The sequence below is a fragment of the Falco biarmicus genome, chromosome 6 (assembly GCF_023638135.1).
Source record: "Falco biarmicus isolate bFalBia1 chromosome 6, bFalBia1.pri, whole genome shotgun sequence".
Classification (NCBI taxonomy): Eukaryota; Metazoa; Chordata; class Aves; order Falconiformes; family Falconidae; genus Falco; species Falco biarmicus.
In genome coordinates this window covers 73,526,827-73,542,428 of record NC_079293.1, presented here as the reverse complement: position 1 = coordinate 73,542,428, position 15,602 = coordinate 73,526,827, and the positions used below count along the sequence as shown (strand labels likewise).

The window sequence follows — 15,602 nt, the reverse complement described above, 5'->3', positions numbered from 1 at the left end:
CCTGGTGATTGCTTAGTAGCAAACCCCATTCTGCTTCTCGTTGCTTCTCCTAGGGTTTTTATACACATCCATGCTCTCAGTGGTGTCCAGTGTTTCAGAGTGGAGAGACAGGTTAAAGCTGGAAGACAAGGATGAGGGGAAACCGTACCTAACCCAACAAGACTTCCCTGAGTGTTTCTGACTATGAGGGTGGCTACCTCAGTGGGATCAGTTCCCAAGGGACATCACCCCACACTAGCTTGGTAACTTTCCAGAAACCAAGCATTAGCAAGAAAGACATCTTCTGCTCTGAATTAAACAGGAAATTAAATAAGATGAGCCTTTGTTCCCTTCTGGCCTTAAAACACGCAATGCCTACGGTGTGAAAAGCCTATCTATTCCCATTTGGCTGCCTGTCTTTTAGCTTTGACATATATCTTCACACAGCAGTGCTGAACAGTGAACTTGGGCTCCATCCTGTTGCTTTCAATTAAATCAGCTGGTTTTCACAGAGCCTACAAGGTAGAGCTGGAATCATGTTCTCCTAGATGATCTTATGGACATAGAGAAACCAGTGTGCTTTTATATTTGGGTCCATAGGTTCCAAGGCCTTTAGCAATGAGAAAAGAGGGCATTCAGACAAGGAAACGCAAGCCGAAGAACCTTAACAAGACAAAGACGCCAGCAGGTAAGCGTTGAATGGAGGAGTTTATTGCATGTGTATACGTGTGTGTGCGTGTGTTTCTGACTATCATGTAATGTGAGTTAGACACTCAAGCACAAAATGGGCTGATTCTTCAAGAACAGGGGATGCCTGAATGCCTTTCAGCAGTAACAAAGCCCTTCCCACTGCTTATTTTCTTAATTTTACCCACACTAATTTCTTGATGGGTGGTGACAGCTCTGTACTGAAAGGTCTTTGGAAAGAGCCTTGTTTATCATCTGCTTCCTCACAGGTCCATCCAGCAGTGAGAGTCTTACCCCAACAACCAGCTCCACTAGCAGCAGCAGCAGCACCATGCCCACTGAGGAAATGCGCCCCATAAAAACAGAACCTGGGCTCTCATCTCATTATGGGCACCCCAGCCCAATTTCTCAGGTACAGAGGGGAGATGGTGGCAGTGGGACAAAGATGGGAACTAGGGTGGTAGACATGGTGAGAAGAACATCCTCAAAAGCTCTGTAGAAAAAGGCTGCCTCTTTTCAACCCAGGGGTCTAGGGGTTCACAGTAAGAGATCTATTCTCTGGGATGGGCAAAACCCCACATTCTTGTCACTATGTCTGCAGCACAATATAGCTTTTTAATGATGTGTGGTAGTTTTGAATGGACCACAAGAAGTAGTAGCTTTGTTGAAAACATGAAATTCCTTGTAGCTGGGCAGCTATATAGGTCCCATAGCAAGAAAATGCTCATTCCCTTTTTATGATTTGATTTGTCGTGAGCAAGGCAAAACTTGGGAATATTACCCTACTTTCTCTGCACTGTCTGTCTGTGTGTGGAACTATTTGAGAAACGCAGTGTGAGGGGAATAAACTCACACAGCACAAACTTAACTGAGCCCCTGAGAAGGTAGAGCAAGCCAGGATGATGGCAGAAGGCCGCAGGGTGGTGTGCTCTGTACTGTATCCACCACTAGGTATCTTGAGACTAGCACTGCATCCACACAACAGCAACACCCAGCTCTGGCAGCTGATCTGTGTGTGGGTTTTCTAACTATGCCCTGATTAATCATCACACAGCACGACTATGAGACAGCAGTATATGATAGCTGGTCTCCTTTTGGGTTCATGCAGAGAACTCCAGTTTTCTCCCTGGAGAGAAAAATACATGGTGGAGTGTTGTGCTGGACCGATCTTGCACCTGCAGCACTTTGCAGCACTGTGAGTGGGTCCTGCAATCCACAGGAGGCCATCTGAAAGCTAGGAGAGCCACAGGCCAATGAAATTTCAAGCCTTGAGAGGTAAAATGATCATTTCTGACATTTAGAAGACAACAAGATGCTCTGTATGCAGCAGTAGGAAAGAGCAGGGTCTAGAACAAGAAGCAAAGAGCCTGTCCAAAGTATCATGCCTAAGCTCAATCTGCAGCTCTACAGCAAATCTACATTACATTACTTGTGTTATTACAATAGCACCAGACCCCCCTAAAGGGATTCATATGGTCCTCTGTGGTCTGAAGCTTTGTTCACAGCTGTTTTCTTTTTCCATAGGCATTCTCAGTCTCTTCCATGTCTGGCCATGGATCATCTATTCACCCTGCCATTTCAGCTCTGAAGCTTTCCCCGCAGGCTTACCAGTCAGCCATCAGCCAGTCTCCACAAACCAGCTCCAAACAGGACTCCTGGAACAGCCTCGTGTTAGCTGAAAATCATGGGGACATCATAACTACATAACCTGGTCTTCCACCCATGAACTTCAGGCGGATCTGCTTGAGGGATGAAGAAGATGCCATGTAATCATCAAGTCAATGTTGTTTCCCACCTCCCCTGCTCTCCTGCATTCTCTCTCCTTGTGAGATGTTCCAGCAAAGAGGTAAAGAGGACTGACTTATCTGAGGTGTAGGAGAGCTCTTATGAAACGAACAGAGAAGACTCAAATCTCAAAGTAACTAATAGATTCGGTGCCTTTTTTTCCCACTTTAAATGAGCCTCTCTATTTGATTGTCATCACCTTCTATGAAATAGCCAGAAACACAAAGATGGACACAGTTCTAAAGTTGTTTTTTTTTTTTATTTAAAAATAACTGGCATTTAAGACTCAGACAATGGTGCAGCAGAGACTTTTTTTTTTCTTCTGTCACCATCCGTTCCTTTCCTGACCAGAAGAAAATGCCATCATCTTCTCATTACTCAAATAGTGATACTCCACCAAATGGAGCCAGTTCCAGAACAGTTTGTTGAACAAACTTCATGAGACATGGTGTGGTGGCTTTAGTGGATTTGATATGATCTAAGGCAGAGAGGAGAAGAGATCCTCCCACACACATCTTCAGCTCACACATCTAGAGCATTGTCTTCATTTTCCTAGATGGTCTGAAAAGCTAATGAATGTCTATTTAATAGTAACTCCTTTCCTATTTATCATTACAAACCCATGGGACTTGTTTCCAAAAGGTTGTTGGCCAAGCATGGAGAAGGTCTGTCCAAAGTCAAAGGGGGATTTTGGAAGAAGGAACCTTCTGGAAGCACGTAGAGGAGACCCACATTGGTTATCAAATCCTGGAGAAAATCGCTGGGCTCTTCCCTTATGGATAGCTACAAGACAGGCCTAGAGATTATTTAAGAGCACAGTAAGTGAAAGACGCTCTCTCAACGCTGCTGTGCCATCGCTTTTGAGACAGTTAATTTAATTATTCTGCATAGTTTTGCATTGGTTTTGATGTCATTGATGAAATCTGATTGTCCTTTCTTTTCGGCTGTACTATGAGTGCCCACTTTCCACCTAAAGGCTGGGTCATGACCACTTCACAAATCTAACCCTTTAGGATTTCACCTTTTGCAACAAGCAAAGGCTTCAGCCTGTGATGGAGGTAGGCAGGGGCCATTTTCTGTACCAAGCATGTGCATAGACTTGCTTGCCTGCAAGAGAAGTATAACTCCATTCATGCATGAATATTAAGACTGGTGGTTTTTCTTGCCCATAAGGCTCTCAGCAACCAGGGAATCCTAGCAAATGGAGTTGGAAGAGATGCTGAGAGCTCACTGACTCATTCCCTTTTCCCAAAGGGATCAATTCTAGCTAACCTAGCCCAGACTGCTCTTTCTCTAGCATGTGCTTAACAAACTCCAGCATTGCAGATGCCACAGCTCTCCTGTGTAGTCTAAGTGCTTCACCAGATGCTTGCCATGACATTTTCATCAACATTTCTGAGGAGGGACAGCTTTGCCTGCCCAGGCAGAGAACTCCTGGGAGACCTCATCCTACAAGATTATCCACTCTTGTTTCTGTCCACTCCCAAGCTCTGTTACTACTCTTGCCTTCCCTGCTCCTCTTTTCCTCCCTCCATCCAGGACTCCAGAATGCAACTGCCAAGTGAAAATCTAGAAGAGGGATTGTGCATCCCTCTCAAATGTGCCATTCTCTGTCTCCAAGTGTTTAACATTCCCACAAAGAATGTTTCCACTCAAACACCAAGATGCATGGCCTGGTGAAGAGGAAAGCCACGTACATGTTTGAAGCAAAAGAATGGCATTGTATTGTCTTTGAACTCTCCATTTTCCTCCTGATGGTAGAAAATCTTCTATAAGGAGAAGGATTCAACTGGACTGGTCAAGATAAAGACTAGAACTGGAGTCACAGTAGAGACCTGGACCCTTCCACATTCCCTGTGCTCTGTGTAACTCAGATTTGCAGGGTTTTGGAGGGCTAACAGACCCTCTGCACTCCCCAGAGTGAAACACCATGGCAGCGATGCCATGTTAAAGGCTGGAAGGTGTTTGCACCAGAGTTTCCACTCTGTCTTGCTGAGTTAAAGCAGGGTCTAGCCTCATTAGTGTTAATTACAGACAAGGAAGAGGCATTCATGAAACATGAATAAAATTTAACAAAATCCTGTGATTCTGCTCAGGCCTGGTAGGCTGCAGAGAAGAGGCCAGAAACAGTATATAAAAATACCAGTTTGGGGTGAAAACATAAATGCATTTCTCCCCAGGCATTCAGGTCTTTAGCCAACCTCCTCTTTGAACTATATTCCTTTGTAAATGGCAATTGAGCTCTCTGGGATCTGGCTGCGAATTCCTGTCTGTAACAGAGAAGCATGCACCACAAAGATGCCACTTGGCTGATGCACACTAATGAGATACCTAGAACTACCCTGGACACCTGAGAGGGTGGGGAATAGGTGCCCTCCTGGAGAGGAGTTAAAGTCCAGACCGACCACAGGTCCCATTTCTTGTTCCATATGGATGCTCCCAGAAGCTCTGTCTACCTTGCCTTATTACTGTGCTCCTCCTCCTACCCTCAAAGCCAAACTCCCTGGCTGAATTTTTCTCCTGCCCCTAAAACACAATCTGAGATGCCATAAAGGAGCCTGCTTGCAATGCAAGAGGGGAAAAGCCCTGCAGGATATAGGCCTGCCCTATGCTTCCTCAGGTTATCTAGAAGGCCATGGTAAGGTTCTCAGCCTTCCTCAAAACCTTAAAAATAGTTCTTGAAACACAATGAGGAGCATTTACAAGAACCCCTGGAGGCTGTGAGGAAACTTGGCTCTCTTCAGTGAAATTGGCTCTTTTATCTCCCCTTCTGCACCACAAGCAGTAAAAGTCCACATACGTCTGGTTTTGTTGTTCTTTTCAATCACCCAAAACTGTTGTAGAGCTGTGGTCGGTCTAGGAGCATTTGCCACATTCTGGCTAACACTGATACCGAGATGGTGGGAGGCTGACCTCTGATGGAGCACCACCCTGCTAGGTGCTGTACAAACACACCGTAATAGGTGGGTCCTGTTCTACAGAGCTTGTAACAAGGGAATTACAGAGTAATTTAAATCAGAAGGGGCTAGATCAGGTTTCTCAAGGTCCAGTTCAGTCAAGTTTTGAACAACCCCAAGGGTGGAAATTCTACAGTCTGTTCTGGTGTTTAACCACCCTCATGGTGGAAATGTTTTTCCAAATAAACATTAGATTCTAATGAGTAAGAGGGAAGGGCCCAGTCCTGCAAAACACTTAAACACGTATATAAATGCCTTTGCAGGACTTGCTCCCTTAGAGGTCATCACTAATCACACACGCAAATTTTGGTGTTGAAAGGTTTGCAGCACAAGGTTTGGTTGTGCCAAACCAAACCTTCACAATGGCTCAGCGGTCAGCAGAGTGAGATGGGCGGATGAGAACTGGGGCAGGGTGCCAGAGGGGTAGAAAGGTCAGTTAACCATTTTTAAGTGTCTTTCCCCTTTGTGGAAGTGCAATATATTGAATCACTTCAGTTATTGTTTTGTAAATTGATCAGAAGAGATCCATATTTCCCTTGCAATCTTATGGGCTGGCTGGAGAGGGTGCAATCAGGAGGAGCTCATGAATATTGTAAGGGAGCTTTAAAACCAATCCACAACTGTTAAAGTAACATTGAAACTGTGACTATGTCAGGGTGGTGGTTTGTTTTGCTTCTGTTCTCCCCACCTATAAAGTTTGAAGCTTCCCAGGTTAGCTGGGAAGGTCACATGGACACAGACACTTACTTGTAAGGGGGAGAGGGAAACCAACTAACTGAACAAGCTGTAATTATTTAAAGATGTAAAAAAATATATATTATGAAGTAGTATGGCTACCAATCCACATAACTTTACACCTTTAGAAATAATGGAAATAAAACAATGATAATAAAACCAGAAGGCTGCTGCTTGACTCTTAACTACGCTCGTGGGCTTCTTGGCAGGAGCTGGGATGATCACATATGAAGTGCACCTGGAGAAGCAATGCTGCAATGGGTCCTGTCCTAGGGAGCTCATGACAACAGAATTACAGAGTAATTTAAGTCAAATGGGACTATATCAGGTTTCTTAGGGTGCTGTTCAGTCAAGTTTTGAATATCTCCAAGGATGGAAAACCTACAGCCTCTCTGGGTTCTAGTTCCAGTGTCTGACCACCTTTACAGTAGAAATGTTTTTCCAAATAAACATTAGATTTTGATGAGACAAAATCATTGGCAAATTGACTCAAAAACTGAGTCATTGCAAGAGACTGAACATTCTCAGCTCTGGAGTCACACAGAGCCCCCTCGTAGGTAGGAACTGGATGACCAACACAGGATGACAAACACCAGAAGTGACAGACCCAGCAACAGAGCAGCAATTCAAGGCCAGGCTGGATGGGGCTTGAAGCAAACTGATCTGGTGGAAGGTGTCCCTGCCCATGGCAGAGAGGGTGAAACTAAATGATGTTTAAGGTCCCTTCTAACCCAAATTGTTCTATGATTTTAATACAAAGGGGTGAAAGCACCCAATATTTTTTCTATATAGCAGGTAATCCCCCTAGTACAGAGGGGCAAGGGAAAAACTCTTTAGGACACTTAAATACCATCATGACTTACCTTTTTAGTCTGCTCACTAACATGGTTGTGTGTAATAGGCTATTGCTCAGCCTAAATTCTTTCAGCTGAACTCAGAGGCACCACCCTCAAGCCCAAATCATGTTACCAGCAAGTGCTGTACTTCTGCAGAGGGTGGAGGTGGCTGAGCACAGCTCTCCTACAAGCAGGCACCCAATCTTCCTCCTAGGGTGCTCCATTTCCCTCCCAAACCAACCAGGCCCTGGACACCAGTGCAACTGGTAGGACAAGTACAAACAAAACCCACCCCACCATCATCATCATCAGCTGAGGCGCTCCCCTGCTATTTGAGGGGGAGGGATGGGGGTGGGATAGGTCCTCCTCCCCTATAAAAGTGGGTGGGTGGTTTTGGGTGTATAAGGTTATGTTGGGGTCAGGTAGGTATGTTAGGGGGTAGGTTAAGATGCTGTGGGAGGTGGTTGGGGGCAGAGGAATGCATATGGGGGAACAGAAGGGGGGCAACAAAGTAGGGGAGAAAGGCTGTGTGGTCTGCTCCCCTGATGCATGTACAGGGTGGGCCTGAGAAGGGCAGTGGTTTGGGGGCTCGATGCAGGAATGTGGGGCTTGGGGGGGAGTGCAGTGGGTACCCCCACTGCCCTGGGGAGACATGGGTGAGAATAGAATGAGAGCTCTGGGCTCAGTTGTCTTGGAGAGCTGCAAATTGATGCTTGGCTGAATGTGAGAAGATGGGGAGTTCTGCCCCCCACCTAATTACACATGGAGGGTCTGGGCTTTGCCTTGAAATCCCTGCAGGAGCCTTGGACAGGTGTGTGAAGCTGTGGTGGGACATCCTCCACAGCAGATGTGTGGCTGCCATCCCTGTGTGCAGGTGAGCTGGCAGCACGGGTGTGTAGGTAAAGTTGTGCTGAGGTACATGAACCTGGCAGCTTCATCCTTGTTATGCTCCAGTGTGGGTGTTTGGCTTCTGTCTGAGCACAAGGACTGGAAATGAGCCCATATGTGGGGATGACTTCTCCTGCAGTGGTACCAGCTCAGGTGGTTTGCTGGGACAGGCTCTGGGGTGTGGTGGTCGTGCTCTTTGAGAGATGGGTGTTGTGCTCTGCAAGAGAGGGCTGGGGCTTGTTCTCCTCCTTGCAGGGGGACCATTTTGGAAGAGACTGTAGTAGGTCCAGAGTAAAAAGGTGAAGTAGGGAGAACCAGAGACAGCAGATGCTGGTTCTTCTGATGCCCTGGGGTAAAGGTTAGGCTCTCCTCTAGAACAGGAGCATTACTCTGCTGTCCGGAGTGGTTACAGCAGGGGGAGTATGTGCGTTAAAACCTTACAAAGTACTCGGCACTTGTAGTCTCTCTTGACAAGCTTGTTGTGACCTGAATGAGCAGCAATCAGAGCTGTGCAGCTCTGCAGGTGACGAGCTTCCTTGGGGCCTGGGCTCTGAGCTGTGTGAGAGGTCCTGGGGCTCATTCCATGCTGCTTGACATGAAGCCAGTGCCTGGATAGTCAGGAGGAAGACCCAAAGGGCATGGACAGACCCCTTGGGTGACCTGTGTCCAGCAGCCAATGCTGCTCCTAGGGATCCAGATTGCTGCTGGTGCCTTTGGCAGCAGGAGCATCTTTAGCTGATGACCTGCAACAGGCTTTTCTGTAAAGTCTGTACAAACTGTAGATTTTTTTGGGTGAAACTGGAGCAGGTCTGTGACTAATTATCCTGTGTCCTAGGTGATGCAGGAATGAAGCTCAGACTTTTGCTCCTGGTAAAGCTAGTTTGTACGACCAATTGATATCTTTGGTTTCATGTCTTGGATCCAGGTAATGTTCCCTGATGTGTTTTCCTCCTGAGTCCTTCCAAAAAGGATTTGATTTGTGCTGGAGCACATGAGGGCTTTACAGCCATGCTGCCTTGTCTGCTCCTGTTGAGGGCATGTCCATACATCAATGCTGTTCACAGCCCTGTGGAGGTAGCTGCTGGCTTAGATGCCTCTTCTGGGCTAAGATCTTCAGTGCACAAGGATTTCTCCTGGATGTGGCAGGAGCATGTGGCACTGAAGGCTTTGGTTTCACAGTCTCTCTGAGCTGATGCAAGTGTGGGCTGCTGTATCTGAGCTAGGTCAGACAGTGGAGAAGCTGAGATGCTAGCATGAGGTGGGAATGCCTCTTCTGATGGGGTGTCCATGCACAAGATTGCTGTTGATTTTCACATCAAGCACTCTGAACCTTGTACTGTGTGCTGTGGAGTTTGAAGCCGAGCCTCTGGTCAGTGCTGGTCTCTGGGATTAGTCTGCAGGGAGAATTGGCACTGTGGGATGAAAGCCAAACTGTGCTTTCCTTGTCCCAGAGCCTGTTTTCTTGTACACCCAGTCCTCAGAACCGCAAGTGACATGCGGCTGGGATTTCATGCTAGAAACAACTCCTTATGTACTGGTGTGACTTCCTGGAGGGAGCTACAGGGTGCTGTAGGGATGGCGCTGCTTCATCTCCCCTTCATCCAGAGTCTTCTGATGCTAGGAGACTTCAAGGTGCTGCTAGTAGAGTGTATGAATGCTCCCGAACTGGCCCCATGCTGTTGCAGTCAGTGGGGCAAGCAGCTGGTAAAGCAAGGGGAGGGGATGAACTAACTCCAGTGCTGATCAGGGAGCAGCGCTTGTCATGGTAGCTGTATTGGGAAAAGGATGGCTCGCTGGCCTGTTTTGGTTCATTAATGTCTATGTAAGGTTGCATTTCTCCTTTGTACTGGGACGTCAAGGCTGTAACTGAGGGAATGGTTGGAGTCAGCTAAGCTTTTGTTGTCGGTGGGGACAGAGATGCTAAACAGTCTGATTTTAGGTCCTCTATGACTCCTAGTGAACCTGCAGTAAGAAAGGATTTCAGGAGATCCCCAGGCCAAATTCCTGCTTGTGGGGCAAAAACTACCATTAGAGCAGGTTGCTCAGGGCCTTCTTTGATTGTCCTTGGGGATACCCTTAATTCAGAAATCCCCTCACCTCCCTGGGCCTGAAAGGAATCTGTATCTCTTTGTGGACTTTGCCACAGGGACTGGAGTGAGGACAGGGGTGAGGAGATTGTGGTGAGCTCAGCCTCTGATTTTGTGTATTTCTGAGTTGCAACTTTCCTTCAAGTTCAAGGCACCAAGTGTGAGAAGGACCTGCTATTCCCTCAACAGTTGCAGGAGATGCCAGAGGGCCCATCAGTGAGGAAGTTCCAGCTGCTGACCTCCCCTTTTGTGGGACAAGTGGTGGCCAAGGTGGGGGGAAGCAGCCAGAAGATCAGTGTGAATGACCTGAATGCTCTGAGGCTCCAGGACTCTCAGGTGAGCTGTACTTGACAGGAAATTATTGGTCCATGACAAGTCTGAGGCAAACCACCGTTGTCCTGGGTCTGGGTCACGGAAGGTGCACAACCTGCAAATGACACCAAGTTTGTGTTTGAGATGGACCATTGGCTTTGTTTATAGCTGCTAAATGGGTGCAGTGCCTGTTTTGGAGTACCATTCTGTGTTATGAAGTCTGGGATCAAGGTTACTGCAAGGAGAGGCTGTTGCAGTGATGTGGCTAGATATGGAGATACCCAAAATCATTTGCAGTTTTGAGTCAGTCATGCTAATTCTGTGCCTCTCAAGGGATGAGGAGTTGGTATTGGTGAGGGCTGTTTGTAGATGAGAGTTGATTTCTTCAGTATGCAGATGTCAGAAGCAGCAGCCTTGTTTCCCTCAGCTGTGAACTTGCATGATTACTTCCCTTATACCAGAGCAGGGTTTCACCTGGCTAGGTTGACATGTCTGTGCTGTGGGCACTTGTGAGATAGTCACACTGGGTCAGTCCTGCTGGGGGCTTCACTTGCTTGACTCCCCTCGGGTAATGACTTAAACTTGACTGACCAAGTGCTGGTGCAGCCTCAGCTCTGATTACATGATAGTCTCAGCTGGGGGCATAGATGTGAGCTGCTCAGCAGTCATTTCTGGCCAGGCTGTGACTTCAGAGCCACCCTTGAGTTAGGTCACCCTAGCCTGAGACACTTGAGGCCAGCACAAAGTGGGGAGGCAAACAGAAAGCAGTGATGACAGACTTCAGAACCCTGTGTTGTCTCTCCTGGTGTGTCTCTGGCCTGACAGGAGCCTCTGGTAGAGCTTCACATTGGAGTGGCATTTGAACACTTTGTGCTTCATGTAGACAAGGAAGGGATGCTGCAGCTCTGATGGGAATGGCTCAGATGCTAATAAATCCTGTGTTTGGGGTGGGGTGATGTGCCTTCTATCAAAAGGATGTTGTAGAAAAGTCACTTGTATGGAAACAACCAGAGGTTATATGGATCCTCAGTACATCCCACCTTTTTTCTCAGGTTCATGGGAAGAACTTGTACTTGGCATTTGTGGCAGCTGAAGGTCCCTTAGGACCAACTGCAGAAGAGACAGTGCTGCAAAGAGAGGCTGCTAGTGGGGCAAGTTCTCCTGCTCAGGAAGGGCAAGAACAGGTTTGTGCTCCGCAGACACATCCCCAGGATGAGGAGCTGCAGGAACTCCAGCCCTCAAGACCTGAAGTGCCAGATGCAGCAGAGGGTCCAGGCAACTGGCTGCGCTTCCACTTTGGCTTGTTTGGCAGCGTTCGGGCAAATGAGTTCTCAAGAGCAAAGAAAGCCAATAAGAGGGGAGACTGGAAGGACCCTGTACCCAGGTATTTAGTGGATTCCTCACAAACTATGCTTTCTCCTTGCCTCTCATTAAGGAGAGACACTCTTCTGTCTCTAAATTTTTGTAGGGATGCTTTTAGCCTTGTCTTTTCTCTCTTAATTAAGATAAGTAGGTGTGAGAGATGGCATGAGTGGGTGTGTTCAGCCAGGGAATCCACAGTGCACTTGCAGGATGCATGTTGCCTGCCAGCCTGGGGATCATAGAGATAAACTTTTAGGATGCCAGACTGAATCATGCCCACAAAATGCCAGTTTATCCCAATTACATGTCTTTTAAAAAAAGCCTTGGATAAATAGCATGCATCTAAGGCAGCTGAAGTGATGCTGTTAAAGGCAGCAGTGCATTGAAAACATGGACTACAGTCTGTATCCTAAGTCCCACTGGAAGTGTACTGAACAAGGTATAAATATTGGAAGATTGTATGGACTCTGCTTTTGTAAGCCATTTAGTCTGAGTGGTTAATAATGCACAAGGTGGGTCTGGCCCCTGTGTATGTGCTGTACTCCTTGGGGACAAACTCCATGCCCCCCCATCCTGCAATCTTTTGAAGAATTGCTTTATTTCTATACAAGTAATTTGAGATAGTTTTGTGTGCTACTTTCAGCATCTGTTTCCCTGACATATGGACCCTACCACTTGCTGGAGCCCTTGGTCATCTGGCTTGCCTGCTGAGGAGAGCCAAGGTGTTGATACCTGTCCCTGCCTGCTGCTTTCTCTCTGCTAGGGACCACAGGGCAGCAGCATGAACAATTGTCCACAAGCTGTGTGGGTTCACACCAAATTTTTTGGCTGAGATCATTACAGATGTTACTTTGAATTAAGGTGGTGGCCTGGTGTGTTGGAGTGCCTGCTGTCACCCTGTGCACACAAGTAAGTGCAGTGATAAGCTGCAGGGAAGCAGCAGCTGGACTAGGGTATGACCTTTGATTCCCACTTGAACTGTGGCAGTCCTCCTGCCTGAGGAGGCCTGGGGGACTAGTACGTCAAGATGTCTCCCTGGGTCTCATGAGAATGAGTAGCCATGTGTGAGGGCTGATGCCTCACTGCATTCTTCTCAAGTTTGTCCTGTACAGGCTTTTTTCTCACCTCCCAGTAGCTTTTCACTCCATTGCTATGCTGCGCTCTTTCTGTGCAAGTTTCTTCAGCCAAAGCAAGATTCAAATGGTTCAGGGATGTTTCTGATGAGACTTCAACTTCTCTGTTTCTCCCAGGCTGGTTCTGCACTTTGAGAGTGGAGGCTTCCTTGTTTTCTACAATTGCCGAATGCACTGGTGCTCCTCTCCGAGGGCGAATCCTGCTTCTGACATCCTGTCTGTGGAGTTCCACCGTGGCCAGGCACTGGATGCCCTCCGTGCACCCAATCCCATCTGCTACACCCTCTTAGACCAAAGATATTTTTCAGGGCTGGGTGAGTTCCAGGGCATAATGGAAGAGCAAGAAATAGAGGAAGGCGGGTGGGATGCCTCCAGACGCAGACCTGCATGTCTGAGCCTTTTTCTCCTTAGCCTTATGGCTTCTGGTTGATCCAGCTGAGGGTATGTGGTAATCTCGCTGAGTTCCAAGACTTGCAGTCTGTAGCCACTTCAGATACTTGGGTGCACCCTGTAAGCCCAATGGTGCAGTGCCCACTGAACTGTCTTAGTGTGGGTGGATTGGCTTGTACTTGTGGAAGAAAGGAAGGTCTGCTTAAGGGTAGTGGGAAGAGAACATCATCCAGTCCAGTCGCAGCTGTAAGTCTACTCTTGTATGCCACCTCTGACAGGGGCAGTGGCATTGCTAGCTGTGGTCCTTGAGGCAGAAGTCACAGACTGGAGCCATAGGTCTACATCATCTTGATAACAAATACCCTTATTGTCTCCTTATTTCTGACCGTTTCCAGGGAACATCATTAAGAATGAGATCTTGTACCTGGCCAAGATCCATCCGTTAACACAAGGCTCTCTCTTGGCGCACTCAGATCTGGAGCATCTGCTTGACTATGCCATTCAGTTTAGCTTTGACTGGCTGCACAGCAAGCTGCATGACAAAAGGCTGCATCTTCAGATCTACCAGAAGGAGCAGTGTCCCCTCGGGCATACAGTGATGAAAGGAACCCTTGGACCCTCAAATAGCTTTAAGAGACTCACATGGTGGTGTCCTCGGTGCCAGCCTGCAGTGCTGTCAGGGGACAGGGATCTTTCCCCAGTCACTGAGTGACCTGGCTTAGTGTTCCTCCTTTCCTGGAGAGTGTCTAGGTGGTCTCTGAACTATGCTCTTAGTTGTCCTGAGAAGGTTTTCATGGTTTCTTTCGAGGCTGTTGAGTTTGCTCCTTAGGGACAGTGAGTTGGCAGAGTTAAGTGCTTAGTGGAAGTCACAAGAATCACTGCAGTACTGTGTGCCCCTGGGTGCAAAAAGGGAAGCAGTGGTACATGTCTACTCTTTTTGTCACAATGATGCAACAGTGCAAATGGTTTGACCAGTTCTGAGGAGTCCTGGTCAGCCTGTTCAGACTACAGTAAATGGAAAGCATAGGGTGTTGAGGAGACAATTACTGTGGTCTGAAGTGAGCTTATCCCTTGACCCTGGTGTGGTAGAGTTTGTAGAAAGGAGTATATCCCTCTGCCTAAATAACTTGGTATTAGATAACCCTGCCTCTGCTTGTAGCTGAATACCTGTGTGCTGGGCTGCAATTAGGTGTGGTTAAAAGTAAGAGCTGTTCCTTCTGTCAGCTCTTACAGGAACAGCTGCTTCCTCTTGAGGGGAGAAAATAAACCTCAGTAGTGCTTGATGGAGCTCATCTCTGCCCCCACAGGTTTCAGTTCTGTGACAAACTTCCAATTCCAGATTTTGCTGTTGAACACAGTATTTTTACTTTTTTTTTATGATGGAGATTGCATAAAACTCATGATCTCCAAGGTAACTTGAAAGCAGAAAGCCTTGGAAACAGAGATGATGTGGTCCCTCCTTTGTTGAGCTGTGTGTGTCTATGCAGTAGGCAGGATCTGTTGTTGTCCTCTCTCCCAGGATCTGGATTTATTTGAACAGACTGTTGACTTCTGTGAAAAATAAAAGCTGGAGTTAGAACTGCTGGTGATGTTTGTCTTTAGTTCAGTGTGTCTTTTCTGGATTTAAAAAGTGAGGTGTACAGGGGAAACTAGTGTTTGGCGCTGCCCTGTAGCGGATGGTACCTGCAGCTTTCCAAGGCCATGTAAGGGTGGCTCAGCAGGAAAACTCTGTGCAAGAGAACTGGATCTAAAGGTGATTGTAAATCAACTGGGGATGCTGGAGTTAAACACCTCGGCGGTAGGCTGCCTCCCAGGCAAGATTTGGACAGACTCTCCCCTGTGAACTGTGAGGCCCTTGAGTAGTCCCAGGTTATGAAACTGCAGAATAATCCAATTAATGGGGTTATGGTGCCAAGGAAGATGGTTAATGTCACTTCTGAGCATGTCCTGCAGAGTGTTAGCAAAGGCCTGGGAATGAAGCATGGTCTTTCCAGTGCCTTTCAAAAACAACCCACAGAGCAGCCCAAAAGCTAAAGCTCACAGCTTGAGGGAATGAGATGGCAGCTGGGTGTCTGAAGGGGGGTGTGGGTGCAGGGAGCTGCGTGGAGGCCTCAGGTCCTGGCTCGAAGCAGTGGAGGGTGACCCCAGAGAAGTACCACGGGGGAGAACGATGAGACGTGACGTAAATCAAAGGAATAAATAAAAGCCCTGCCTCAGGTGGGGGGTGGCAGTGCGGGGCTGCCTCAGGGGCAGTGCGGGGCCGCCTCAGCGGGGCGGGGCAGGTGTTGTGTCTCCCCGCGCCGGGCCTCAGTGAGAGAGTGGGCCGGGCTCCGTGGCGGCCGGGCCGCGCGTGGGCCGCCCGGATCCTCCCGCCGCCGCCGCGTGTGGAGCCGCTGCCCAATCACCGCCGGCCGGCCGGCGTCACACCAGCTCCGCCGCCTTTCTATTGGC

The 15,602-nt window shown here is 47.9% G+C and overlaps 2 protein-coding genes across 3 annotated transcripts in view; both read left to right on the top strand.

Moving 5' to 3' along the window:
* GATA4 (GATA binding protein 4) overlaps positions 1-5,068 on the top strand; it is a 28,212-nt gene extending 23,144 nt beyond the window's left edge. For both annotated transcript variants that reach the window (XM_056343467.1, XM_056343466.1), the window contains exons 4-6: positions 580-667; positions 936-1,078; positions 2,191-5,068. In XM_056343467.1, coding sequence (XP_056199442.1) covers positions 580-667; positions 936-1,078; positions 2,191-2,373 — 414 coding nt within the window. In that variant the 3' untranslated portion in view covers positions 2,374-5,068. The remainder of the gene's footprint in view (positions 1-579; positions 668-935; positions 1,079-2,190) is intronic.
* A 4,294-nt stretch (positions 5,069-9,362) lies between these two features.
* NEIL2 (nei like DNA glycosylase 2) lies at positions 9,363-14,738 on the top strand. The gene is made up of 4 exons (XM_056343483.1): positions 9,363-10,290; positions 11,319-11,650; positions 12,879-13,075; positions 13,547-14,738. Exons 1-4 carry the CDS (start codon positions 10,153-10,155, stop codon positions 13,861-13,863), a joined length of 984 nt encoding a protein of 327 aa, XP_056199458.1. The 5' UTR covers positions 9,363-10,152; the 3' UTR covers positions 13,864-14,738.
* The last annotated feature ends 864 nt before the right edge of the window (positions 14,739-15,602 follow it).

Coding starts and splice junctions, on each gene's coding strand:
- NEIL2 (XM_056343483.1), top strand. CDS start 10,153: ATGCCAGAGGGCCCATCAGTGAGGAAGTTCCAGCTGCTGACCTCCCCT. Junction 10,291..11,318: donor TGAGGCTCCAGGACTCTCAG/GTGAGCTGTACT, acceptor CTTTTTTCTCAG/GTTCATGGGAAGAACTTGTA. Junction 11,651..12,878: donor TGGAAGGACCCTGTACCCAG/GTATTTAGTGGA, acceptor TGTTTCTCCCAG/GCTGGTTCTGCACTTTGAGA.